Here is a 25,690-nt window from a genome sequence, read left to right as displayed (position 1 = left end):
TGCAGGGCAGACCGGGATGCAGGACCTGGGGCTGAGGGGTGCAAGACTGGGGCTGTGCAACGCAGACTGGGGTGCATGGCTGGGGGAAGAAGGGGGGTGCAGGGATGGATCCGGGGGCCGCAAGGTGCGGATGGTGGGTTGCAGGGTGCAGAACTGGTGGTTGCAGGGTGCAAGACCAGGGCCGGGGGTTGCAGGGTGCAGGACCAGGGCTGGGGGTTGCAGGGTGCAGGACCGGGGGTTGTGGGGTGCAAACCGGGATTTGCGAGCTGCGGAGCAGGGGTTGCAGGGTGCGGGACCGGGGCTGCGGGCCGGACCAGGAGCTGCGGGCCGCGGTGCCCCGGAGCCCGGCGCGGCCCCGCCACCCCCCCGGCGCTGGCCCCGCTCCCAGCCCTGCGCCCGGGCCCGGCGGGCTGCAGGGGCCGAGCTCCGCGCTTGAACCCGCCCCCGCCAGATCTCATTTCCCTAAAAAAAAAAAAAAAAAAAAAAAAAAAAAAAAAGAGGGAGCGAAGAAGGGAAGGAAAGAGGGGAAGAAAAAAAAGCCGCCCGCCCTCCCGGCCTCGCTCCTGCCCGCCTGCCCGCAGAGCCATGGCCGGGCTGCGGAGCTGCGGGCTGCTCCTGTGCCTGCTGCTGGCCCGGGCCATGCACTTCCCCGACTACTCCTACGTGCTGGAGGAGGAGGAGGAGGAGGACGCCGAGCCCCTGGACTACAAGGACCCCTGCAAAGCCGGTAGGGCCGGGCCGGCGCCCCGCGGCGGGGATGCGCGCCCGGCGCCGGCGCGCAGACAAAGGGGAGCGCTCGGGCGCGCGCGCGGGGGTCAGCGGGGGCGCGCGCCGGCGCGGGCGCGGGCGCGGGTGCGGGTGCCCGCGGGCTCCGCGCCGCTGCACCCCCGGGCTCGGGGCCCCCCGCGACCCCCCGCGCCGGCCCCGGGGGGCTGCCCGCGGCCGGGGCAGCCACCGCCGCCGCCGCCGAGCCCCGCGCGGGGGATGCGGCGGGCGCAGCCGGCCCCGCGCCCCGCTTTCTCCGCCGCCGGCTGTCAGCCCCCGGCCCGCGGGGCCAGCGCGGCACGGGCCGGAGGCGAGATCCGCGCCGGGAGGTTCCCCGGCCACTTGGCGTTTTTGTTCGCTTGCAAACCGCAGCGAGGGAAAGCTCGTCCCATCCGGGGCCGGCTGGGCTGGTGCTGACCAGGACTCCTGGGACGGGACGGGACAGACCCTGCGCGGAGCAGGGCTTAGCCCAAGCGGTGTTTGCTATGGGTCGAGTGCCGTCAGTCCGTCCGTGCTGAGTTTGTGATCTCCACGCTGCCGAACAAGCTGGGTCAGGGGATTGCTGAGTTGTTATTCATATTTTGGAAGCGTCCAGAGGCCCCAGCTGAGAGCGGGCTAGGCGCCGCGGAGAGACAGTCCCTGTCTCCAAGATCTCGTGAGCAAGATAAAGGAGATGAAAGGGCAGGAGGGGAAACTGAGGCCCGGGAAAGACCCCAGGGCAGAGAGTAGAGGCAAGGGCTTGGGTCTCACAGGATGGTCTTGTGTCGTGGCTGGAGGATCACATTTCTCTTTAATGGCATTGTCTGCGCTGGAAGGCGTCTGTTGATATAACTCTGTCTACATGAGGGCTTTTTCTGGCCAAAAATCCTTCCCTTCCTGCCCTCCCGGGCTGAAACAGCTAGGCTTGCAAAACTGTCCGGGCAGAGCCGGCTGGAGGCTCTGCTCAGCTTGTGCTTCATCAAGTCGCACAGGAGGGACGGGACTTTACTTGTTGACGAGCTGAACTAATTGGGGATGACTCTGCCAGAAGAGGAAGGCCCCCTTATCTGCTCGGTCCCGCACAAGCTGAGATCCTGTCGATTCCTGCTCCTGCTTTCCCCTCCTTCTCCCGTCTGCGTTTACCAGATCCTTATGTGACTAATTCAATTACTGTACTTATGCCCAGAGGCCCCAGTGGGGGATCAGGCCCTGTAAAACTCCGCACGAGCAGGGGATTTGCCCCTGGCAGGGCTACCTCTCGCCCGCCGAGCCCCACGCGGGACCGGGGGTGCCGAGGAGAAGCCGGGACGCTGCATGCGAAGGGCATCGGTGGGAGCGGCGAGGCGGGGGCCCGCACGGCGCTGGGCAGCATAGGCTCGTCTCAGCGGTGGCGGCGCCCGCCGGGCTCTCCCTTCGCCCCGCGCGGGGAGTTGTTTTTGTTTGGAGGCGAGTAGGACAGCAAGTTTCCCTGGGATTCAGGCAGTGCCGGAAACAGCTGAGCGCTGAGGCCTCGCCGCTGCGGCTCCCGTCAAGGCTGCGGGGAGAGGAGGCGGCAGGAGGGGACGAGCCAGGAAAGGCATTTGGTTTTCTCTGCACAGCTCATGCCAGAGGTATCCTGAGGCCGCCCGCCCAGGCAGGACGGCTGCCCACGGCCCGCGGGCTGCGAGCGCTCCCGGCCGCCCCGGTGCCCCGGGAGATGCTGCCAGCGCTGCCCCGGTGCCAGCAGCCGGGATGGAAAGAGCCGGCTGTGCAATCTGCTCGGCCTCCCTGTCTATCCCAGGCAGCTTCCCCGGCTGCCCGGACACCTAAAGTGCCCCCGTGGGACTTGGCTGGGAGCTCCGGCCTTTGGATCAGCCCCCAGGCATCCGAGAGGGAGGAATCCTCCGTGGCCCTCGTTTCCCTTTGCTAGGCCAGCAGGATATCCCCGTGTCCATGCCCGGCGGTGAGCGGAGCGGCAGGCAGGCAGGTCCCGGTCGCAGCCCTCCCTGCGCCGCTCCCTGGGGCGCCCGGCTGGGAAAGGGAGCCAGCGTCGTTCCCATCTGAGCCGCCTGCCGTGTTGTGAAAACAGCCGCGATAGCGTCTGCACGGAGCTTTCTGTTTGCGCAGCCTGCGCAAGTGCTAAGCAAGCATGTCCAGCCGGAGTGTTTGCACTTGGCTCGTCCTGGGAGAGGAGCGGGAATCGCTGAGCTCTTCAGCAGCGAGAGCAAGCTGCCGGGTGCCCCCGCGCTCCGCCGCCGCTGCTTCCCGGGGCTCCTGGAACTGGGGGATGCTTCGCTGCCCGCGGCCGTGCTGCCCTGCCCGTCCTCCCGGCAGCACCCCGGCCCCAGCGCGCACCAGCCTGGGGGTGCAGCAGGGCTGCCCTCGCGCCGCGGGGCCGGAGCCTGCTGGCACTGCCTCCTCCCAGCGCGGCTCCCTGCGGGATGCGCCGTTGCCTGCCCGGGCAGCGGCGGCAGGGCCTTTGCAAAGGGGGCAGGGGCGAGCGCAGAGCCCCCCGTGCGGCTCCTCGGCCGGGGGGCCGCGACCCCCCTCGCCGCCCAGCCAAGCTTCCCAGACGTGCCTGGAGCGCTTTGGCTCCGGACGCCTGGGCTTCACCTAGATTACACTTTCCAGGCGTAGTCAACGGAGGCTACTGCTTGCAGTCACACTTGTCAAGCTGCCCAAAAATATTTTCCAGCCGTTATATGTCACTTATTCATGCCGGGTAAAATCCACCCGCAGAGCCGGGGCCGGCAGGAGGCCTGCGGTCTGGGGCTTGGGGAGGCGCAGAGACCTTGCAAATCTCCGCCGGGTCCCGGGATCTGCTTTATCTTTGTGTAATCACCCGTTCGGCGCGGTGGCGGGCTGGGGGGCTGCGGGGCCGGCTGCCCTGCCTGGGGGGCCGCGGGGCGCTGGCAGCGCATGGGTTTCCCCGGCGAGGCCGGGAGCTTGCATGCCCGGCGTCGCTCCCCCCCTCCGTGCGTCTCCCAGCAGCCTGGGAAATCCTCCAGCTGCTGATCCGTGCCGGCGGGTCGTGTCCAAAGGGAGATGGCACTTCCTGAGGTTTATCCGCTGCTGTGCTGGCGCTGGGAAACGCATCGCCGGCATGCAGACGGGACGGAGGGGCTGTGCACTGCCTTGGGCACCCCCGGGCTGGGGGAGAGCAAAGCAGCCGGGTGGGAAGGGATAACGGGAAAGGCGGCTGCGCCGGGCTGGCCAGGAGCGCTGCTAGCCAGCCCCATGCAGCATCTTGCGGGAGGTTTTTCTCAAGTTTTTTATCTTCGTGACCAGCCTGGTGCCTCTCTCCGCCGCGGAGGGAGTTGTTCTGGGCGAGAACATGCCCTGCTGGTTGCCCACGGCTTTGCCAAGGCTCCCCAGAGGTCTCCAGCGGCGTGCTGAGCCAGCCGGACCCGGAGGCGCTTGGCATTCGCGGCTCCTACGGGCCTGGGTGCAGGGGTAGTTTGGGGGTATCGTGCCCTGGATGGAGAGTCCTTATAACCCGGTCCAGGCCGGCAGATGGTCTGTCGGTCATCGCCATCACGGTTATTTGGAGGCGCTTTGCCTGGCGAAACCACCCAATGCGCGTGCAAAAGGCAAGGAGAAAATCACAGCCTCTCTAGCGCTGCGTGAGGATTTATCCGGCCCGGCCCGGGAGCTGGGAGCAAAGCTCGGAAAGAGTTACTAGGTGCCTGGGCGCGCGGTGGCGATGAGAAGGTTGAGCAATAAGGGCACGCCGGGGGAACAGGCCTGTTGCCGGAGCAGGCGCGCAGAGGTCCCGGGAGGCCTCGGAGCGGGTGCAGCGTCGCGGAGCCGGCGCCGAGCGCCAAGGCCGCACGCGGGGGGGTTGCACCTCCCGCGCCGGGCAGGGCAGCGCGGCTCGTTCACACGGGCACGGAGACAGGCCGGGGGGCTGCAAATCTTTTCCTCTGCAGCAGCTCTCCTTTTCCCGAGAGCCGGGGCCAGCGGCGTCGGGCACCGGCGGAGAGGGAGGCAGGGAGAGGGAGCGTGGTCCCGGTCCCAGCTCCGCGCGTCTCCCCGCAGCGCTCCCCCTGCTTCTCCGCCTGTTCCCAGAGGCTCTGACGTGCTTTAGGTTTCATTCCTGGCCCTGCGTCCTCCGCGCCGAGCCCTGGAGGAGGCTTCCTCCTCCGTGTGCTGTCACGGAAGAGGAGCAGTCGGAAAATCCTCCCCCGGAGCGATCAAACCCTCTCTCCTCCTCACGACCTGCCCCTGGACGTTTATTAGCTGGAAACTCTCTGCTGCCGCCGGCCGGGTTTGCAAGAGGCCAGGCTCCCCCGGACTCGTCACGGCTGCTTGCTCCGCGCTGTGCCGCAGCGTCGCCGGCCCCGGCAGGGCTCTGAGCCCCTCGCTGTGCCGGCGCTGCGTGGGCAGAGGTGTCCCAAGTAGCAGAGCCCACGCGGCATCTTCCTGCGGGTGCCGGCGGCAGCATCCTGCGGGACCGGTGCTGGAAGCCGCCTGCACTCGGCTCTGCCTTGGAGGCTAAATCGGCTCTGGAAAGACTTTGGGGCAGCGGAAGGTGGGAGACCGGCCCAGAGGGATGCACGGGGAGGGCAGGCGGAGGGTTCAGGCTGCGGGGGGAGAGGAGACATCCCTCGCGTGGGCACTACTGCAGCCTCCCCGCCTTCCCCAGCACCCCTTCCTCCCCGTGCCACGGGGCAGAGCGCTCCCGGCGCGCCGAGACGTGCGCTCAGGGCCCCGCGCCGTGATTAGCAGGGGCCGAGCGCATGCGTCACTAATTGCAGGCTGCCCGAGCAAGCCGAGAGGCCGAAGGTGGTGAGCGGCTGGAAATGCCGAGCACGACGCCGTGCCAGGTGCCAGCCCGAGCCCTGGAAGCTGTCGCTGTGTCGGATGCTGAGCAGAGACCTCGGCGCTTCCCGGCCGGGCGATGCCGAGCTGGCGCAGCGATGCCCGGGGACGGGGGAGCAGGCTGACGCGCTCGCCGGGTCCAGGGGGCGAGAAGGCCGGGACAGGGCTGTGCCGGCACGCCGGGAATGTGCCGCAGGGAGCGGGCAGCAGGGAGAAAAATGAGACTATTTAAAGGCCAAAGCCGGCTCGGGAATGAAAGGGCACGTGCTGCCCGGGAGCGGGCTGCAGCCGGACATCGGCGTCTCCGCGGGAGCGCCGCGGTGCGTGCAGACACGCTGCGGGTCCTGTCCTGCACACCACCTCATCCCAGCCCCGGCTCCAAGGCGGGCTGGTGGCGGCCAAGGCTGACACGGGGCCAGCTGTTTGCATGCTGGAGTCCCGGGAAAGGGCTTGCAGGGGGTTTCCCCCGGCACGGCCCAGCGCCGTCCCTCCCATGCCTCAGTTTCCCTGCGGGACCGTGAGCTGGCCTGCCTCCCGGAGCGGCCGCCGAGGCTGAATTCCTGTATTGTGCCGGCCGTGCTCATAGGAAGGTGCTCTGGGAAAGCAAATATTCCTCGCCCCGGCGTTTACAGGCTGTCTGCCGCCTCGCTCCGGCTGCCGGCGAGGGGCACCGGGAGAGGGGCTGCGCGATGCAGCCGCGAGGAAAGGAGAGGGCTGAGCTCGCCGCTGCTTTGCTTCTGCATCCCGTCCCCCCCCGGCCTGGGGGTCTCCGCAGCACCGCGCCAGCATGGGAGCCGGCTTGTCCACGGGCTGTGGGAGCAGGATGAGGCCGGTGGCCAGTGCGGGAACCTCGGCAGGAGGCTTTTCCCGTTCCCGCGGGCCCCTCGGCGGGCGCTTCCCAGGGATGCTCTGGCCGCGTCCGCAGTGTTGCACCGGCTCATCTCCCACGGCCCCGCGCGGCTCGCCACGAGCAGCGCCCGTTGCGGGTGCAGCTGGGCTGGCGCGAGGCAGCGAGGGGGAGGCGCGAGGAGCATTCCTCGCATAGCTAACGGCTCGCCGAAGCCAGTAGGATGCTGCCCTGTTGACTCCGAGCCTTTATTACCCGGCAGCTCGGCCGAGGCCTGGATGCACCTTTGAAACAGCCCTGCTCCGTCCTGCCCTGGCTGCACCTCCGCGTGCTTTCAGGCGGTGGTTGGATGGATTCATGCAGAAAAGCCCCACCGAGGGCCGTTTTACACCCAGCTGTAAATCCCAGGTCAGGGGGGTGCTGGAACAGCTGGAGCTGGGTGGATATACCCTGGAGCAGGGCCGCTCCGTACGGCAGCCTGCTCTCGCGCCGCAGGCGAGCGCGTGCCGGGGCTCTCCCTCCCTCTCCCACGCTCCTGCTCGTCCTCCAAGGCGCTGGCTCGTGGGGAGCCGGGCCGGGCGCGGGGGCCTGTCCTTCCTGGCGCCGTGCACCGAGGCTCCTTTGGCCCAGACTGACCTGAAATCCGATCCCCTCCTGTTTATCTGCCGGCCCTCCTTTGCCAAGGTTTCTCCCGCCGATCTGTTTGCTTTTGCACGCTCACCAGAACATCGCGTTCACGCCGTGGGCTCGCCGGCCCTTTCCCTTGCGTTGTTTTCCTGCAACGTGGTTCCCAGCCTTGAGAGTCTGAGGTCGGAAATCTCGGCGATATGGGAGAAGCCGGGCCTTTGGCAGAGGTCCCCTGGCCCATTGGCTCCCCTCTCCTCCTCTTGCTCCGGCTGGGGCCATGAAGGATGCTGAGCACCTCCTGCATCCCCAGCAGGCCAAGGCAGGGGCGCGGGGACCCGGGGATGGGGACGCGGAGGGGACGGAGGGGCCCTGCGGGATGTCAGGACGGCAGCCGAGCTGCGCGCGCTGGAGGGAGCATGCCTGCAGCGCTGGGACGGGGTGCTGCAGGGGCTGGCCCGTGTCCGAATAAAAACCTTGTTTGTCTAAATATTCAGCCCCAGGATTACATCATTGTTCCAAGAACCCGAAAGGAAAAACAGAGCACAGAAAGTCAAACAACAGCAGAGGGCTGAGTTATCTCCCGGCCACCCAGGCGGGCCCGGGGCGTGCGGGGTGCTGCCGGCATCGCCGGGCGGCAGCACCCCCTCCCCGTCCCTGCTGGTGCCCGGCGCAGAGCTCAGGCAAAGCTGGCACAGGGATGCTCGGGGCTCAGGGCTTGAGGAAGGGCGCGGGGCACCCGCGGTGGCAGGTCCCCTATGGCAGGTTGTTTTCTGTTTGCTTTTGCTCGTTGCTTTCGCATCCCGGGGGTGGGGGGATGGCGCAGGGTCCGTCCGGGGGCAGCGCGGGCAGGCTGCCGCTGGCCAGGGCACGCTGACATTTGCTCTGCTCTGCAGAGCCCTGGCAGGCGCCCGGCTGCCTGCGGCGGTGGGCTGGGGCCGGGCTGGCGCGGGCCCCTTGCCTGCCCCGCGTTGTGGCAGCCCGGCGTGGCCCCCCCGGGACCACGAGCTCACCGGGGACCCCGGGGACCCCGAGTGTCGGCGGGGTCGGAGGATGCGCCCGGCGGCGGCTCGGCCGGCATCGCCCGCGAGCGGCAAAGCGCCGACGCCGCCAGCCCCGGTGCTAGCGGGAGGTGAGCAAGTCCCAGCAGCACGGGATCAGTTACTGCCAGTATCCTCGGGGAAATTAGCAGTGTCTCGGGAATTTTGGCAAACAGATTCCCACCCCCGCCGCCCTGCTTCACCTCGGATCACTGGAGCAGCCCGAGCCATTCCCTGCGGATCGCGTTAGCCCCGTCCTGCACGCAGCGAGCCCCGCTCACTCCCCAGGCTGGAAAGGGAACCCGGCAGTCCGGGCTCCCTTTTCCTGCTATTCCTGCTCCTTCTCCAGCGTGGGGCCGCTCAGCTCGCGCAGGCAGAGGACCCAGGTGTCCTGGGCTCTGCCCCCAGCGGCCTGGCCCCCGCCAGGCGTTTCCTTTGGCTTCGCCAAGCGCCCGAAGCCGCGGTGCCGTCTGTGGCCGGAGGCAGCACCCTGCCGCGCTGGTGCCCCCCCGCCGCCCCGGGCAGCCTCGCCGGCCCCGGAGCCGTGCCGCTGCCCGGCGGCGTCACCGGCGCGCTCGCGCACGTGGAGCCGAGCTCCCTCCTTGCGCTTAGTGCTGCCGGGCCGCTGCTGCAGACCTTGGGAAAAAAAGGAGCCGGGGGTGCGAGTGTTGCTTTTGGAAAGGAGAAAGGAGCCGGGGGCGAGCGCTGCTCCTGCCCTTGGGCACGAGGCAGCTGCTGGCCGCCCGCCGCCTGCCCGCGCCGCCCCCGCCGCGCCGAGGGCAGGAAACAACAGCAACCCCAACCGACGTGGACGTTTCTAAATCCAACGCTCTGGGCTGTCCCTAACGTGTCCTTACCGGGCTGGCTGCCAGGACACCTCCTCTCCTCCACCCCCCGGCTTTGACGTCCCCTCGGCGAGCGGAAAGCCGCCTTCCCTCCCCGGGGGCGCCCGGGGGCCTTTCGGGGTGCTTTTGCCGCTGCTGCCGAGCCGTTCGGCGGGATGGGGGAGCCGGGCTGCTTCGCACCGGCTGCGGATCCGGCCCCACGTCCCCGCGTTCGCTTGCCCGGGTCTCTCACGTATCCGAAATCCCTCACATATGGTTTCTATATCACTTGGCCCCGGCGGCGCTTGCTCCGCTGCAAGCGAGCTTACTTTCCCTTGTCTTTCCATGCGGCTCTTGGCACGGCCTCGCCGCACTGCGTTCGTCCCTCTCCCGGCCCGGGTCCTCCCCCGCGCGCTGCCCGTCCGGACACGTCCCTCCGGCCCCGCTTCCGCCTCGAGGGTGACGGGGTCCCTTCCTCTCCTTGCTCTGCCCCCAAATTGCAACGTCGCAGGTTGCAGCGGTGCCGGCGGAGGCGCCCGCCCGCGTTGTTTGCTCTTCCCTCGGCTCCGCCACGGATTCGCTCGCTGACCCGCGGCAAGTCGCCTCCGCAGCGGGGCTTCCTCCACCGCCTGCCCACGCCATCCCGGCGTGCTGGGATGTGCCCGACCGGCGCTGCGGCCGGACCCGAGGCACGGCCCCTCCGCCCCAGCGCACCGTGCCGGCGCAGGGCTTGGGCTCAGCAGCATGCACAGCCGGGCTGCTCCGAGGCTGCTCCTCTCCTGCCGGACCCCGGCTATTGTTTCCCGGGTTATCCTAATTATCCTGCCTCATTTTCGTAATTAGTGGCTCTTTTGGGACGCACGTGTTAAGTGCCTCGGAGCACGGACTTGGCACCGCTTCCCCCCTTGCACGTTAGCTGATCTCGGCCAGCTCGGCCTCGCTGGGCGTTTCCGCCGGAGCCGCGGCCCCGCAGGCTCGCCACCGGCCAAGTCCCGAAGCCGGGAGCCACGTCCTGCAGCTGGTGGCCTCGCGCTGACTCACGGCGAGGCCACGGCGGCGGCAGTGGTGCGGAGGAGGGTTCCCAGGGAGCCGGGACGGGCAGGGACCAGGGGAGGAGGAAGAGGAGGAAGAAGGGCCTCGGCTGCAGAGGTAGCCGCTGAGGGACGCATCCTCCGGGCGTTCGCGGCCCCAGGAAGGCGCCCGTGATGAGTTTGGCTTGAACGAGCTCCGAGAGGGCTCGCGGCTCTCTCCCGGCACACGGACCGACCCTGGCTCCCGTCCCAGATCCTCAGCGCATGCTTGGGCCTCTAATCGTTATAACACAGCCGCCCCGAAAACCCCGCTGCGGGCAGGTTTTGCAGCTGGCCGCCTCGGCGGAGCGGTGCTGGAGGGGAGCTCCCTGCGTGCGGCCCCAGCCCCCCGGACAGACAGATGGGTGGACGGACAACGTGCCGGGCACGGCCTCGGGGCTAGATCTGCGCCGGTGGGCGCAGGGCGCAGCGGGAGGCGCGTGCCATGCCAGCCGCGCAGCCAGCCCATCTGGCTTCGATTCCCGGTGGCGGATGAATCGGAGGTTATTCCAGCGTCCCCAGGCTGTCAGAGTTCACGCCGGGAGGTGTGTGTGTGTGGCAGGAGGAGGCAGGAAGGGACTCCCAAACGCAGCTTTGGGTTAAAACAATTTTGCAATACAAATAATAATAGAAACCCTAAAAAGACATGGACCTGGCTTTATGCGAACCAGATGTGAGCGCCGCGCTGGCTCCAGCTGCTGGGAGAGCTGACGCTCCGGCGGGCTGGGAAGTACGGGGGCAGCTCCAGCCAGCGCCACACTTGCTTTCCCTGGCCGCGCTCTGCTTGCCATTAACGGAAAGCGAGGCAGCGCCGAGGGAGGAAGAGGAAGGGCCTGCCTTCGTCTTCGGGGGCATGTTGGGTCAGGACGGGCTTCTCCCCCCGGGCCGGGGAGAGGCTGAGCACACGGGGAGGCAGCGAGGGCCCTGGTGCGGGCTCTGCCCGGGGGGGGAGGCCAAGGGGGGGTCCATCTGTCCAGGCTCCGTCCCCCGTCCATCCAGCTTAGTGCTGCAGGGAGCCAGTGGGAAGCTCCGGCGTTTGCTTGCAAAGCAACATCCCTTTGCAGCATCACCAGCCCGGAGCATTGCCCCGTTGCCACGCTGGTCCCCAAAACCCCCGCGGGTTCAAAACCTGAGGTTTGCAACACCTCTTCCTCCTCCGTAACCCCGTCCTCCCGCGGCTCCCCAGCTGCCTTCCTGGGAGACATCGCCCTGGACGAGGAGGACCTGCGGCTCTTCCAGGTGGAGCGCATCGTGGACCTGACGCACCACACCGTCCGGCGGCTGCCCACCGGCTCCCCAGGTACCGGCGGCCAGGCTGCCGCCCGCGGGGACCCCGCCAAGGGACCGCGGCCGCCGCCTCCCGCCCTCACCCCGCTCTCCTCCGCGCAGGGAGCAACGGCACCGGCGCCGCCGGCTCGCGGCCGGGGCGCCCGCAGAGGAGCCGCAGCCGGCACGGCCAGCGGGCGCGGAGCCGCCGAGCCGCCACGTCCCGTCCCGAGCGCGTGTGGCCCGACGGCGTCATCCCCTACGTGATTAGCGGCAACTTCAGCGGTGAGCGCCGGGGCGGGCGGGCGGGTGCCGGCGTGCCTCGGTTTCCCCGTCCGCGGCTGACGGCCTCCCGCGCCCCCTCGCAGGCAGCCAGCGAGCCATCTTCCGGCAGGCCATGCGGCACTGGGAGAAGCACACCTGCGTCACCTTCCTGGAGCGCAACGACGAGGACAGCTACATCGTCTTCACCTACCGGCCCTGCGGGTAAGCCGGGGGCGGCCAGGCTCCCGCGTGCACGCGCTCCTGCCCGGGGATGCCGGCGGGGCGCCGAGCCGTGCCGACAGCGGTCCCGGCATCAGCTCAGCAGCCGGCAGCTTTGCAGCGGGACGCGGGGTCGCAGCTCCTGCCCATCCCGGCAGCGCGGACACAGCGGGGCTCCCGCGGACGGGGGCGAGCTGCCGCCGGGATGAGACCGGGATCCCGTCGCCGGAGGTAGAGCCAAAGCCGTCCCCTTGCAAAAGACACTCAGCTGCGATTAAGCAGCACTGTGGCTTGTGGGAGGGCTAATCAGGGCCAATTAGAGCCCCGCTGATGTGCCTTGGCACCAAAATGCCCACGCAGCAGTTTGCTCTGTGCTAAAGGACGGGGGGGACGTTGGCCCAGATCCTCGTGGTGTCACGGGGTGTCGGGAAGCGAAGGACTGCGGGGAACCCGGCCTTGGCTCCGGCTGGGGAATCGCCTCCCCGCGGAGCAGGGCACGGGGTTCCCGGGCGGGAGAGGGCTGCGCGGAGCCGGGCGAGAGGCGCGCGGCCGTGCCGCTGAGCGGCGGCACCCGCTGCCGCAGCACGGGGCTGAGGGCCGCGGCTCTGCACCGGCGGAGGCTTGCGCGGATCATGCCAAAGGAAACAGGGGTTTGGAAGGGATCAACTTCTTCACGCTTTGGGGCCCGGACCAAGCCAAGCAGACAGCGGTCTGGAGGAGGCTTTCCCCGGGAACGGAGCAGCCCGGGCCGCCCGGCGGTGGGGTTCGCTGCTCGGCCCCCTCTGAGCCGGTGGCGTTGCGGCGGGGTCGGACCAGCCGCGGTGTTGGGCTGCGGTGCAAGGGCCCGGCCGCGGTGCGGGACCGGCACCGCCGGAGCTCGCCGGAGCCAAGCCGAGGCCAGCAGCAGCCGAGCCGTCCCGCTTTCCAGGCAGAGCCCCAGTTCGAGGCACAGCCTGATCTCCCAACGTGGGCAGGCGGGCTCAAGTTTCCAGAGAGCTGAGGCTGCAGGAATGCTTTCCAGATGCTCGGCTCCGAGCGGGAAGCGGGGAGGCCGCCGTGCACGGCCTGAGTCACGCCTGTGCCCGGGGAAGGGCCGGGAATTCCCCTGCGCCGGGGCGAAGCCGGTGCCACCCCGCTCTGCCCCCACCCCAGGTGCTGCTCCTACGTGGGCCGCAGAGGAGGGGGGCCCCAGGCCATCTCCATCGGCAAAAACTGCGACAAATTCGGCATCGTGGTGCACGAGCTGGGCCACGTCATCGGTTTCTGGCACGAGCACACGCGCCCCGACCGGGACGACCACGTCTCCATCATCCGGGAGAACATCCAGCCAGGTAGGGCGCCGGCCCCCGTCCCGCTTCCTCCGCCGCCCTCCCCGCGGAGGACGGGAGCGGCGGCGTTGCCGCTGCCCCGGGGAGCCTCACCGCGGCCCCGCGCCCGCCCGCCTCCGCAGGGCAGGAGTACAACTTCTTGAAGATGGAGCCGGAGGAGGTGGAGTCGCTGGGCGAGACGTACGATTTCGACAGCATCATGCACTACGCCAGGAACACCTTCTCCAGGTACGCGTCCGAGGCGCCGCTCGCCCGCCTGCCCGCCCACCCGCCGCCTTCCTCCCGGGAACGGAGCCGCATGCCGGGGCGGTGGAGAGGTGCCAGGGGGCCGGGGCGGGAGGACCGGTTTGGCCAGGCGGGTTGCCAGGAGGGAGGAGAAGCCCCGGGGCACTGGGCTCCCGCGCGCGGCTCTGCTGAAACCCGGTGTCTCCCGGCCCCGCACGGCGTTCCCGGCCCCGGCGCCTCCGCTCAGCCTCTCCCTGCTCTCCTCCCAGGGGCATTTTCCTCGACACCATCCTGCCCAAGTATGACGTGAACGGCGTCCGGCCGGCCATCGGCCAGCGGACGCGCCTGAGCAAAGGAGACATCGCCCAGGCCCGCAAGCTCTACCGCTGCCCGGGTGAGTGCCGCCCTCGCGCCGGCAGCGCTCCGTCTGCCTCGATGCCCCCTTTCCGGTGGGAAAGATTGCTCGCTGGCAGCTCCCTGCGAGAGGACACCCAGCAAGGACCGCCACAGGCTGCCCCGCTCCCAGTGCTGCCCCTTTCCGGGGTGTTTCTGAGCTAAACGCAAGCCCTGGGCGAGCAGCGGGAGGGCGTTTCGGCTGCGGCACGGCCGGGCGTTGCGCAGAGCCGTGGGCAGCCAGCCCGGAGCAGATCCCGGAGGCGGGAGAGCGTGGCCCAGCCGCGGCTTCCCACGGCGTTGTGAATGGGAAGAGCCTGGCGTCAGGGAGGGCTCGGGAGCGCGGCCGGGACGGAAGCTCTCATCCGCACCCCGGCTCGACTCAGCTCAGCGCCGGCCAGCCCGTCCTTTGGCATCGGCCCCCCGGCAGATGTTGGGATGAGGGCGAGGAGAAGCCGCTCGCGGACGAGCCGGGGAGCGTGCGAAACGCCTGGTCCCCGTTTGCCTCCTGAATCCTCGCCTGGCTGGTGGCTCCCGGCCGCTGTCCAACCCGGCGAGCCGCGAGGGCCCGCAAACCACCGCCGCTCGGGTTTTCCACCAGCTGTGCAGGGATTTCAGCAGGAGCCTTGCAACGGAGCCGCGGGGATGGGGCCGTCGGCTCAGCCCCGTTTCTCCCCCCGGCACCTCTCGCCACTGAGATCGGCGCAATGCACCAGCTCCGGGCACGCGGTCCGGGGCTTTGCCTGCAACATCTGCAAGGAGTTTGTCCCTACGTGCGCTCCCATTTAATTCCAGCTGCTAATTAGCCGCTTGGAAAAGGGAAGCCTTTGTCAGCGGCCCCGGCAGCCCGGCCCTTGCAGCGGGGAGCTCGCTTTCGCCGCCCCGAGGGCCGCAGGGGATCAGGGCTGCGAGCGCCTCGCTCCTGGCCGAGCAGGAAAAGAGATCAGTTAAAGAAGGGGGGGGAGAAAAAAAAAGCAAAGCACCTCTGCAGCCCCGCTTTCCCTTTGTTTCCACTGTAAACCGAGGGGGGGAAAACCGGCACCGAGCCCAGGTTTTCCACCGTCTTTCTCCGTTCCACCTTTCATCTCGCAGCCCCCCGGCAGCCCCGCGCTGGCGAGGGAGGCGGGGGGCCGCCCGCCTTGGCCGCGGGACAGCGGCAGCCGCGCGCCGCTCGCCGCCGCCGCGGCAGCATCATGTGGCTTCCAGATGGCAGCGCTGGGCTCGCTCCAGGGACGGCCGAGCAAAGCCTGCCCGGAGCCAGCCGGGCTCACCGGCGCGGGGGGAACGGCAGAGCCGCAGGAGCGGGGACGGCGGCTGGGAGCGTCGCCAGCCACCGGGGCGGGGGGGAGCGTGGGAGGTCTTGCGAGGTTTGGGGCTTTTTCCAGGCTGCCCCGGGGTTGCTGGAGCCACGTGGCACCGGTGGGTTTTCACAGGAGCGCTCCTCCAGAACGGCGATCCGGGTGGCCGGGGGGGAAGCATCTGACGGGAAAGTGGGAAGGTCTCGGGGTGCAAACCCGGGTCCTCCACACGGCGCCGGTGCCGGGCCGCTCCCGGGGGTCTCGGGCGGGAGCAGGACAGGGGTGGGCGCGAGGTTTGACGCCCTCCTGCCCCATCTCTCCCCAGCCTGTGGCGAGACGCTCCAGGACAGCCAGGGCAACTTTTCCTCCCCCGAGTTCCCCAACGGATACTCTGCCCACATGCACTGCGTCTGGAGGATCTCCGTCACCCCCGGAGAAAAGGTACCACCCGCCGGCACCTTGCCCCGGCGCCCCGGCTCCTTCCGGCCTTTCTCTCCCTCTTCGCCCCCATCTTTCCCTTCTTCTCCCTCCCCACTCCCAGCACTCGCCCCTCGGTGGGTGCCCCCATCCCTGGCAGGTCAAGGAGCGGATCCAGGCGCCATCCGGACCGCTGGCACGGCAGGGGGGTCCGCCACGGGCCGGGGGCCAGCTAACCCCCCGCTCTTGCCCACCCTCCTAGATCATCCTGAACTTCACCACCCTGGACCTCTACCGAAGCCGGCTGTGCTGGTACGATTACGTGGAGGTGAGAGACGGGTTCTGGAGAAAGGCCACGCTGCGAGGTAACCAACCGGGATCGCCTAGCCCGGCCGGCACGCCGTGCCGCGCCGAGGGCCGCCGGCACGCTGCGCCCCGACTCCCGGCCCTGCCCCTGCCTCCCTCCCCTCCGGCACGGCCCTTCCTGCGGCGGCGCTCCCGGCCGGAGGCACCGAAGCGGGGTGCACCGGGGCCCTCGGTACCCGCCCCGGAGCCCCTGCCCGGCTGCTCTGCAACGTGCCGCCAGCCCTCGGGGGAAAAATTGGCCTTAAAAAGGTCACGGCGGTGAATCAGGGGCGGCCGCCGACTCGCCCGGCTCCCTAGCCCGCACCGCCCCGACGGAAGCCAGCTGGGCTGATTCAGCCGGCCGGCGCGTATCCGGCTCCCCGGGGAGGGCCCTGCCAGTAACTCGGTCCCATCCCGGTGCCTGGTTCCCGTGCACTCGGACTGAGTGTTCCCGCGGCGCTGGCGCTGTGCTCAGGGCGCTCCCCCGCCGAGAAGCACCCGGTTTCCCTGAAACGGCCGGAAAAGTAGGAGGGGAGCGGGGGCAAGGAGCAGCGCTTCCCGGCGAGGAAGCTCCGCGGCCCGGTGGGGAGGCGCGGGGGGCCCGGCCGGCGGAGCCGTGCTCCGCGGGGCGTGCGGGCGAGGAGGGCAGCGGCCCCGCGGGCAGCCGAGCGTGCCTCGCTCCCCAGGCAGGTTCTGCGGGAACAAGCTCCCGGAGCCCATCGTCTCCACCGACAGCCGCCTCTGGGTCGAGTTTCGCAGCAGCAGCAACTGGGTGGGCAAAGGCTTCTTCGCTGTCTACGAAGGTACCGCCGGCAGGCGGGGGGGGGACCGCGGGTCGCCTGGGCGCTGGGGACGCCGCGGAGCACCCGGCTCCTTTGGGTAGCCGCGCGGCGCCGCTCAGGCTGCTCCGGCATCGCCTCCCGTCCAGCCATCTGCGGCGGGGAAGTGAAGAAGGACAACGGGCACATCCAGTCCCCCAACTACCCCGACGATTACCGGCCCAGCAAAGTGTGCGTCTGGAAGATCACCGTCTCCGAGGGCTTCCACGTGGGCCTGACCTTCCAGTCCTTCGAGGTGCGTGCGCCCGGGGCGGCCCCGCGGCGCGCTGGGCTCCTCCTCCCGCGCGCCTCTCGCCTCTTTTGCCATCGTCCCCTCTTGCACAATGGTGCAGCTGGAGCACGGTCCCGCGGGATGCCGGATGCCTCCAGGCTTTGTCAGCAAAGCCACGGAGATGCCCGGGGCGAGGAAACTGAGTCATGGGCTGGGGGCCGGCGGCTGCTCCCGGTCTAGCAGTGCCGGAGCGGGGGAGAGTTTGGAGCGCTCCCAGCTGGAGCTGGGCAGGCTGCAGCTCTGCTTCGGCAGGAAGCTCCCCGTCCCCTTCCCCATCCCCGTCCCTGTCCAGCCCCCCTGGGGTGAGAAAGTGAAAATTTCCTAAAAGTGAGAGTGCGGGATTTCGTGCCTGGCAGCGGCTGCCTTTGAACGGCCGCGGGCTGCTTCCGCCCAGCTGCGCCGCTCAGCCGCAGAGCCTGCCGCCGTGCCTCAGTTTCCCCCGTGGGACTGCGGCACCAAACGTAGCCCCTTCGCGGGTCGCCGCGGGACTCCGGGGCTGGGACGGAGGAGCGGCTGTGCAGGGGAAGCAGGGAGGCCGTGGGACACGGCGCGGGGCCGCAGCACCCCGCTGACGCCCCGCCGCCCGCGCAGATCGAGCGCCACGACAGCTGCGCCTACGACTACCTGGAGATCCGGGACGGCAGCAGCGAGTCGAGCAGCCTCATCGGGCGCTACTGCGGCTACGACAAGCCGGACGACATCAAGAGCACCTCCAACAAGCTCTGGATGAAGTTCGTCTCCGACGGCTCCATCAACAAAGCCGGCTTCGCCGTCAACTTCTTCAAAGGTACGGGGCATCGTCCCTCGCGGGGGCGGCGGGGCGCCCCGGGGGTTTTCTCCTCGCCCCGCTGCAGCGGGGTCCTGCAGCGAGGGATGCGGCGGCCGGCCCGGGGCTCCCAGTGCCGCGCTGAGCCGCGCCGCGCTCTCCCTGCCCGCTCCCAGAGGTGGACGAGTGCTCGCGGCCCAACAACGGCGGCTGCGAGCAGCGCTGCGTGAACACCTTGGGCAGCTACAAGTGCGCCTGCGACCCGGGCTACGAGCTGGCCTCCGACAAGCGCCGCTGCGAGGGTGAGTCCCGGAGCGGATGCTCCCGCGGGCGCCGGGCGCTGCCCTCCGCAAAGGGGCCGGGTCCCGGGAAGGCTGCTGACGCCGCTCTGTGCCCCCCTCCACCCCCGGCCCGCAGCCGCCTGCGGAGGTTTCCTCACCAAGCTCAACGGCTCCATCACCAGCCCCGGGTGGCCCAAGGAGTACCCCCCCAACAAGAACTGCATCTGGCAGCTGGTGGCCCCCACGCAGTACCGCATCTCCCTGCAGTTCGACTTCTTCGAGACCGAGGGCAATGACGTGAGTGGCCCCGGGGGCTCCCCGCTCTCGGCCGAGGGGCCGGGGGCCGCGGCGAGGCGGCGAGGCGGCGGGTGGCTCGCGGGCGCCCCGGCAGGCACCGCGGCGGCCCCAGCCCTGCCCCGTCTCCCCGCGCCCTCGCCCCGCAGGTGTGCAAGTACGACTTCGTGGAGGTGCGCAGCGGGCTGACCGCCGACTCCAAGCTGCACGGCAAGTTCTGCGGCGCCGAGAAGCCCGACGTCATCACCTCGCAGTACAACAACATGCGCATCGAGTTCAAGTCCGACAACACCGTCTCCAAGAAGGGCTTCAAAGCCCATTTCTTCTCAGGTAGATCCGCACGGCCCGGCTGTCCCTGCCCGCATCCCCGACCCATCGCTAACGCCTGCCCGCGCCCGGGGGTGCAGTCCCCGGTCTGCAAGCGGCTGGACCAGCCCCAGGTTGCACAGAGGTGACAGCCTGGCTCCTGCTGCTTTTTGCCGCCTCTCCAGGCTTTTCCCCTTTCCGGGGGCAATTGGCTCCCACTTTGGATGCTGAGATGCTCCCGTGAGGTTCCCAAACAGCCACCCCAGGGCTGTGGGAACCAGGAGTTCATTGCACGGGCAGCAGCCGGGTTCACAATGAGGAAAACCTCATTTTGCAGCAGGGCTGGCCAAGCGCTGGGGACAGGGACAGGCTCGGCCCCGGAGGAGCCAGAGGCGGCTCCGGGCATCAGCTCTCCCGCCCCCAAAACCCTGCCCCGGACCGGGCACTGCACTCGCCGCGAGGAGCACGAGGGCCTCCCCGTCCCCGCTGCCCCGTGCCGCCGCCGGGTCCCCGCCGTGCCTGCCCGCGGCGCGTTGCCTGCCTCGCTGCGCTGCTGGCTGCGCTGCACGACCCCGCTACGCTGCACGGGGGACGGCGGTCTGCGCCGCTTGCCCACACGGCCGCTCCGCCTCCGCTTGCCGGGATGGGCCGCGTCCGGAGCGAGCACCATGCGCTCCTCTCCCCGGCTCCGGCCGCAGCGCAGGGGCTCCGGGGCGCTCGGCATCCCGGCCGGGGCCGGAGCAGGGCGGCCAAGCCCCGGGGGAGGCAGCACGAGGGCGCATCCAGCTGCAACGACGTCTCAGGTCTGCAGAGAGCAGTCGGTGCTCCCGAAAACCATTACCTGCTTATTCCTGTCTGTTCTGTGTTCCTCTCTCCTCTCCCGGGCCGCCCCGCCAGGAGATGGTGTCACCTTCTGCCTGGTCTTTGGGGAGGGAGGGACGGGGACACGAAGCAAAACTCACCGCGGGTGATGGCAAAGCTCGACGCGGGGCCAGCCCCACGCGGCGCCGGGCGGCTGCAGCCCGCGGCGTGCGCCTCTCCCGGCCGGGGCTGGCGCGAGACCCTCGTGCAAGAGAGGGTCTCTCCTCGGCACAGCCCCGACCCCCTGGACGTCAGCCCAGCTTCGAGCTATGAACAGCACCGCCTGCACAGGGCTGGATTGAACCGCGCGCTCCAGAGCGCCCCGGATCGGGGCCTGGGAGGACGGAGCACCTTGCGTCTCCCGTGGGGTTTTTTTTTCCCCCCATCGAGGCCTTTTTAAGGCAGCACGGACACTCGGCTGTGGCTGCGGAGGGCCACCAGAGCCAGCATCCCAACGAGCCCTCGGGGTCTCCTCCGGCCCCACGCACCGGCCGGCCGTTCCCCGACGCAGCCCCTGCAGCCGGCTGGCGCAGCAGAGACCCGAGGGCAGCCCGCTGCCGGGCCGGGGGTATAGTATCTTTGCTTTATTTTTTAATTAAAACCAAGGCAAGTAAAGTAGCCTGGCCTGGCCCAGCCATCAGGAGTCACCACCCTCCAGCAAAGAGAGACCTCGGGAAAGCCCGGCGGCTGAGCGGCAGCGGGACCACGGGGCGTCCGGGTGAGTCTCCTCTCTCGGTGCCCCGGGGCCAGCGCCGGCCCCTTCCCGCGAGCCCCGGTGCCGGAGGCCCCCGCCGCCGCGTCCCCGTGGCTGCTCGGGTCGCTCTCGGTGCCTCCCTCGCCTGTGCTCTCCTCCGTCTCCCGCCAGGATGCGCGGCGCTTCCCAGGCCCCCCTCGCCGGTCTCCGTGGGCACGTGGGACTCCCGGCCCGGGGATGCTCCCGAGGCCGCCAAACGCTCTCCTCTGCCTCTCTCCGCGCAGGTCTCCGGGCTTTCCCATCGGCAGCACCGCGCTGGAGGACTCGGCCGGAGCAGGGGCTCCCCGTCCCCCGGGGCGCCGGTCCTGGCTAGCGCTTCCCGGCCAGCCCTGGGCCGAGCATCTCCCGGGCGGCTCCTTTTTAGCCGCCGAGGGTCTCTGTGCCGCCGCCGGGCTCTCGTCCCCCGCCGCCCCTTTCGCCCCGAGTGCTTCGGATTCAGACGGCGATCGGATCCCGGTGGCCTCTGGGCGCCGCGGGAAACCGCGCAGCCCCGCTGCTCGGGCGCTGATCCCGAAGCGAAGATGGGATCGCCCTCCTCCTCGGAGGCGCGAAGGAGAGCGGCACGAGGCAGCCGCAGACAGGGCGCCCGGCAGAGTAGCGGGAACCGGCTTGCTCCTTTGCAAGCCCGGAGGCGCTCAGCTAGCGCGTAAGGAAGCGTTCGCCCGGGAGCCTGCCACGGTGCCCGCACCCAGGTACGTTGCCCCGTTCTCCCCGTCGGGCCCCGGAGCATTGCTTCCCGGCTGTACGTTTTGCGCGATGTGCCCGGCGGGCACCAGGTTGTCACCGCGGCCGCGCGGCGCCCCGGAGGCGGACGCGTTTCGGCGGGTTTTTAGGGAGGCAGCTAGGTCGCGGCGCGGCGGCGCGCCGTGCGGACGCGGGTGCGGGAGCGCGCCGGGGGCCCCGTCCGTCACGCAGCGCCCGCAGCAGCTCCCTAGTTTGTCCGCTGGGATAACTGTAAGCGCACGCCACGGTTCCGTCCGATAAACGAGCTGATAGAATAAAGGATTGCTAAAGACACCATGCCCGTGGGCTTCTTTCCTCTGCCAACTGTCTCGCTCTTGTCTCGCCCGCCCAGGCTCCCTCGGCCCTTCCCGCAGGGCAATGCCGCACACGCTCCCCCTTTGCTGGAGCCGCTCTCATCCCGCCCGGCCCGCGAGAAGCCCCTTCCCATCCCAAAACAGGCCTTTCCGCCTCGCGTCCTCAGTCAGACCTAGGAGACATCAGGTTACAGCCTCGGGTTAAGAGGCGCGTTAAGAGCAGGGGCTTGGGCACCGGCACGTCTCCCCCGGCGCCTCGGGCCAGGCTGGGGCAGGAGCCCGCTCCCGCCTCTCGCTGCCGGCTCCGGGATGGAGTCGCTCGCTGGTGCTCCCTCGGCATCGCCCCTTCCTTGCTCCACGCCCTTTCCTTGCCGCTTGGCACCGCAGGGCGCTGGGCACGGGGGCAGCGAGCTTGGCAGGGAGAGGGGCCGGGGGCTGCTCCGGGCGCTGGCACGAGCTTCCCGCTGGCTTCCCTGCCCCGGCCAGGATGGAGAGGAGGCGCAAAGCGCTCCCAGCGGGCGGGCAAGGACGGGCAGCGGGGCCCCGGAGCCTGGCGAGACAGCCGGAGCAGGCGTCCCTGCGGCAGCCCTTCCCCGCTCCCTGCCCGGCCGGGGCCTCGGAGCGTCGCGCCCGTCCCGGAGCGGAGGCTCCCGGGCGCACCCCAGCCCGCGTCCCTACGCGCTCCCGCACCAGGAGAGGATGGTGCGTGGCCCTGGCATGGCGATAGAGACCTCAGGCAGGTTGTGGCACCTCGGAGGTAAGTAAGGGCGACCCAGGCGGCCTCCTTGCTCGAGGCAAGCCCAGAGCCCGCTCCGACGGCCTCCCCTCGCCGCCTCCAACCTGGCTGCCCCCGACGCCCTGCAGCATCAGTCCCCCAGCGGTTCGCCCGCCGCAGGCTGCAGCCGGGCTGGGCAAAGCCAGCCGCAGCCCGCTCGCACCGCCGGCAGGGCAGCTGCGAGCCGCCGGCACGGCTTGAACCTCCCCGAGCTGCCTGCGCCTTCCTCCTCCTCCTCCTCCTCCTCCTCCTCTCCGCAGAGCTGTGCCGCGGGGGCTCGCGGCAGCTCCCCGGCGCTGCGCCTCTGCCACGCTCGGCGGCGGCGCGCCGGCCCTCGCCTGCCTGCTCCCCCGGCGCCCGCGCTCGCCTTTGGCCGCTGTGCATGCCCCACCGCCTCCGCTCGCCCGCCGTGCCGCCGTGCCGCCGCCGCCGCCGCCGCCGCCGCCGCCGGGCCCCCCGCTCACCCCCGCTCCCCCCCCCCTCTTTCCCCCCTCTCTGTGTCTCGTTGCAGAGAAGAAGCAGCAGCTGCAGCCCCCGAAATCCCGCCCGCCCGGCCTGAAGTTTCGCCTGCAGAAGCGGCTGCGGAGCCCCTCCTGAGCCGTGCCGCCTGCTCTTTCTTTCTCAGGAACGCCACGGCGCCGGCCAGCCGCTGCGGGAGCACGGCCGGGCGGCCGGAGCCCCGCTCCCGCCAGCGCTCCCGGCCCGCAGCCCCTTGCTTGACAGAACTGGTTGTTGGCCTTTTTTTTTTTTTTTTGGATGGTTTTAAGCCCCCCCCCCGCCCCCTTTCCCATCGTTTTTAGACTCTTCCGGTTTGTCATTGACCAGTTGACCTTGTTTCCGATTTTTATCGTGTCTGTGACATTTCCTGTCGATGAGTAAAGAGGGACTCCCGCGTCCTGGTCTTTCTTGTGCATCTTTGGTTGTCACTGTGTGTTTTTCTGCCTACCCGTCTGTCCCGTAAGCAGGTAATGGTTGTGGCCCCGTGCGCGCTGAGCCCGGGCGAGGGCCGCCCCTCTCCCGCCGGCCGCCGGAGCTGCCGCCGCGGCGCGGGGACGCGCAGCTGCTTGCTGCTGGCCGCAGGCGCTTGCTTGGCTGGTCGCTGCCCTCGGATGCGCATCTGGGCTCGGAGGAGGCAGGGGCCGGCACGCACCCATGCATCGAGCCGGAGCCGTGCGCGGGCACCCGGACGCGGCACCGGGGCTTCTGCTTGCCCGGCCGCGCTGCCCCGCTCACCCGCGCCCCGTCCCTTCTCTCCTAGACAAGGACGAGTGCTCCAAGAACAACGGCGGCTGCCAGCACGAGTGCCTCAACTCCTTCGGCAGCTACGAGTGCCAGTGCCGCAGCGGCTTCGTGCTGCACGACAACAAGCACGACTGCAAGGAAGGTGGGTCGGAGCCCCCCGCGCCGCGCCGGCGCCGCCGGGGGCCCGGCCCTCACCCCCGCTCTGCCCGCAGCCGGCTGCGACCACAAGGTGACGTCCATCTCGGGGACCATCACCAGCCCCAACTGGCCCGATAAGTACCCCAGCAAGAAGGAGTGCACGTGGGCCATCGCCACCACCGCGGGCCACCGCGTCAAGCTGGTAACGTAGAGCGGGGGGCGGTGTAGAGGGGCCGCGCCGGGGCTGGCCGCGCCGGCCCCGCTGAGCGCCGCCGGCTGCTCTCCCCGCCGCAGACCTTCGCGGAGCTGGACATCGAGGCGCAGCAGGAGTGCACCTACGACCACCTGGAGGTTTACGACGGGCGCGACGCCAAAGCGCCCGTGCTGGGCCGGTTCTGCGGCGCCAAGGAGCCCGAGCCCCTCGTCTCCTCCGGCAACAAGATGTTCCTCAAGTTCATCTCGGATAACTCGGTGCAGAAGAAGGGCTTCGAGGCCACGCACTCCACAGGTACCCGCCGGCTCCCAGCCCGGGGGGGTTCGGGCAACGTCCGGGCGGGGGGCACGGAAAGGCGCCGGGCATGGACAGCCGCGGCGGACCCAGCGCCGGGCACGGGGCGCTGAGCCCGCCGGCGCCGTGCCTCCTAACCGCCCTGCTGTTGGGTTCTCCCCAAGTGTGCGGGGGCCAGATGCGCGCCGAGGTGCAGACCAAGGACTTGTATTCGCACGCGCAGTTCGGGGACAACAACTACCCGGGCGGCACGGACTGCGAGTGGGTGATCATGGCCGAGGAGGGCTACGGCGTGGAGCTCATCTTCCAGACCTTTGAGATCGAGGAGGAGGCCGACTGCGGCTACGACTACATGGAGCTCTTCGACGGCTACGACGGCACGGCCCCCCGCCTCGGCCGATACTGCGGGTCCGGGGTGAGCGAGGCGGAGAGGCCGCTGCCCCCGGTTAGCCTGGCCAGCTCAGCCCTGCACCCGGGAGCGTGCCCCGGGGTATCTGGGGCTCTAAGCAAGGGTGCAATCCCCCCAGGCAGCGCCAGCTTGCAGGCGGCGTTGCAAGTATTGCAATGATTTTGCACCTTTTGCACCTTCCCGGTAGCAAATCCCAGCAGGGCAACGGAGCAAGCGGGGCCCCGACGCTCGAGCATCCCTGGGAGGGGGCCGGGGTCCCGCCGGGGCCGAGCCCACGGCCCTGACCGCTTCTCTCCCTTGCCAGCCGCCGGAGGAAGTCTACTCGGCCGGCGATTCGGTGATGATCCGCTTCCACTCGGACGACACCATCAACAAGAAGGGTTTCCACCTTCGCTACACCAGCACCAAGTTCCAGGACACGCTGCACACGAGGAAATGACGGCCCGCGGGCCCCGTCCCGGCTGGCCCCGCGCGGCGGCCGGGCAGCAGCAGCAGCAGCAGCAGCAGCAGCGGCGGGGGGAAGAGGAGGAGGAGGAGGAGGAGGAGGAGGGCCGGGAGGAAGGGGGGAGCGCTCCCCCGCACGGACTGCACGGAGGAGCACACAGCCAACCTCAGCACTCAGACACGCTCGCACGGGGCCCCGGGGCTCGGGCGCCGGCGGGCACGCGGTTGGGAGCGGGGCGGGCGAGGGGGCATGCCCGCGGGGACGCCCGCCGCAGCCGGGCCCCGCTCTCCTTCCTCGGCTCGGCCGAGCCGGTCGCAGCCCTCTGAATGTACAAGCCAGTCCCCGGGAAGAGCCCCCCCACACAAGGTGCTGTCTCTCTCTTGTAACGGTGTAATAAATACTCTTGTACTTGGACGGAGAAGCCTCTTTGCTCGGGGTCGCTTTGCCCTTGAGCCCCGGGGGGGGGAACGGCGCTGAGCAGGGCTCGCTGCACTGCCGGCCAAAACGCTGCTCCCGGGGGGAAAAGGCGCAAGGAAACTTATGACATCATCCCCGCAGGCGGTGACGTCACAGGGCCGCCGGCGGGGAGATGGGGCCGGCAGGGGCGCGGCGGGCGGCATGAGCCCGGCCGAGAAGCGATGGCAGGACGCGCCGCCCCCCCCGAGGCAGCTCCCCGGGAAGATCAGCGTCACCTTCTCCATGGCCCGGTGCATCCGGCAGAGCCCCCGCGCGGCCGCCCGCCCGGCCCCGCGCCCCGCTGCCCGGCCCCGGGGCAGAGCCCGGCAGCCCGGGGACGCGGGCGCTCCGCGGACGTCCTGCGGCAAAGCCGAGGGCAGCACCGGGGGCGACTGCGGCGTGCCGCTCCGCCACGTGCGCCTCCGACGTTATTCCAGCAGCGAGTCCGGCAGCGGGAGCGGGAGCGAGCCCACGCTTCCCTGCAAAGCCTGCAGGGGAGGAAAGCGCGGGGCTCCTCGCCGGCGCAGAGGCGCTTTTCCTAGCAGAAGGACGAGCCGGCCGGGACGGCGTGGGAGGAAGAGGAAGGGAGCGCGGCGCGAGGCAT

General features: G+C 69.9%; 1 protein-coding gene across 1 annotated transcript; it reads left to right on the top strand.

Moving 5' to 3' along the window:
- The first annotated feature begins 503 nt into the window (after positions 1-503).
- On the top strand, positions 504-25,044 carry BMP1 (bone morphogenetic protein 1). The gene is made up of 20 exons (XM_067312347.1): positions 504-727; positions 11,136-11,249; positions 11,339-11,500; positions 11,584-11,701; positions 12,851-13,029; positions 13,149-13,254; positions 13,521-13,645; positions 15,268-15,383; positions 15,622-15,724; positions 16,391-16,507; positions 16,633-16,778; positions 17,406-17,601; positions 17,757-17,882; positions 17,998-18,158; positions 18,305-18,485; positions 23,147-23,272; positions 23,343-23,470; positions 23,563-23,776; positions 23,941-24,191; positions 24,490-25,044. Exons 1-20 carry the CDS (start codon positions 586-588, stop codon positions 24,622-24,624), a joined length of 2,946 nt encoding a protein of 981 aa, XP_067168448.1. The 5' UTR covers positions 504-585; the 3' UTR covers positions 24,625-25,044.
- The last annotated feature ends 646 nt before the right edge of the window (positions 25,045-25,690 follow it).

Source organism: Apteryx mantelli, chromosome 29, assembly GCF_036417845.1.
Source record: "Apteryx mantelli isolate bAptMan1 chromosome 29, bAptMan1.hap1, whole genome shotgun sequence".
Taxonomy (NCBI): Eukaryota; Metazoa; Chordata; class Aves; order Apterygiformes; family Apterygidae; genus Apteryx; species Apteryx mantelli.
The sequence above is the reverse complement of the archived record's forward strand: the minus strand, read 5'-3'. Positions and strand labels throughout refer to the sequence as shown.

Coding starts and splice junctions, on each gene's coding strand:
- BMP1 (XM_067312347.1), top strand. CDS start 586: ATGGCCGGGCTGCGGAGCTGCGGGCTGCTCCTGTGCCTGCTGCTGGCC. Junction 23,777..23,940: donor CGAGGCCACGCACTCCACAG/GTACCCGCCGGC, acceptor GTTCTCCCCAAG/TGTGCGGGGGCCAGATGCGC. Junction 24,192..24,489: donor GCCGATACTGCGGGTCCGGG/GTGAGCGAGGCG, acceptor CTCCCTTGCCAG/CCGCCGGAGGAAGTCTACTC.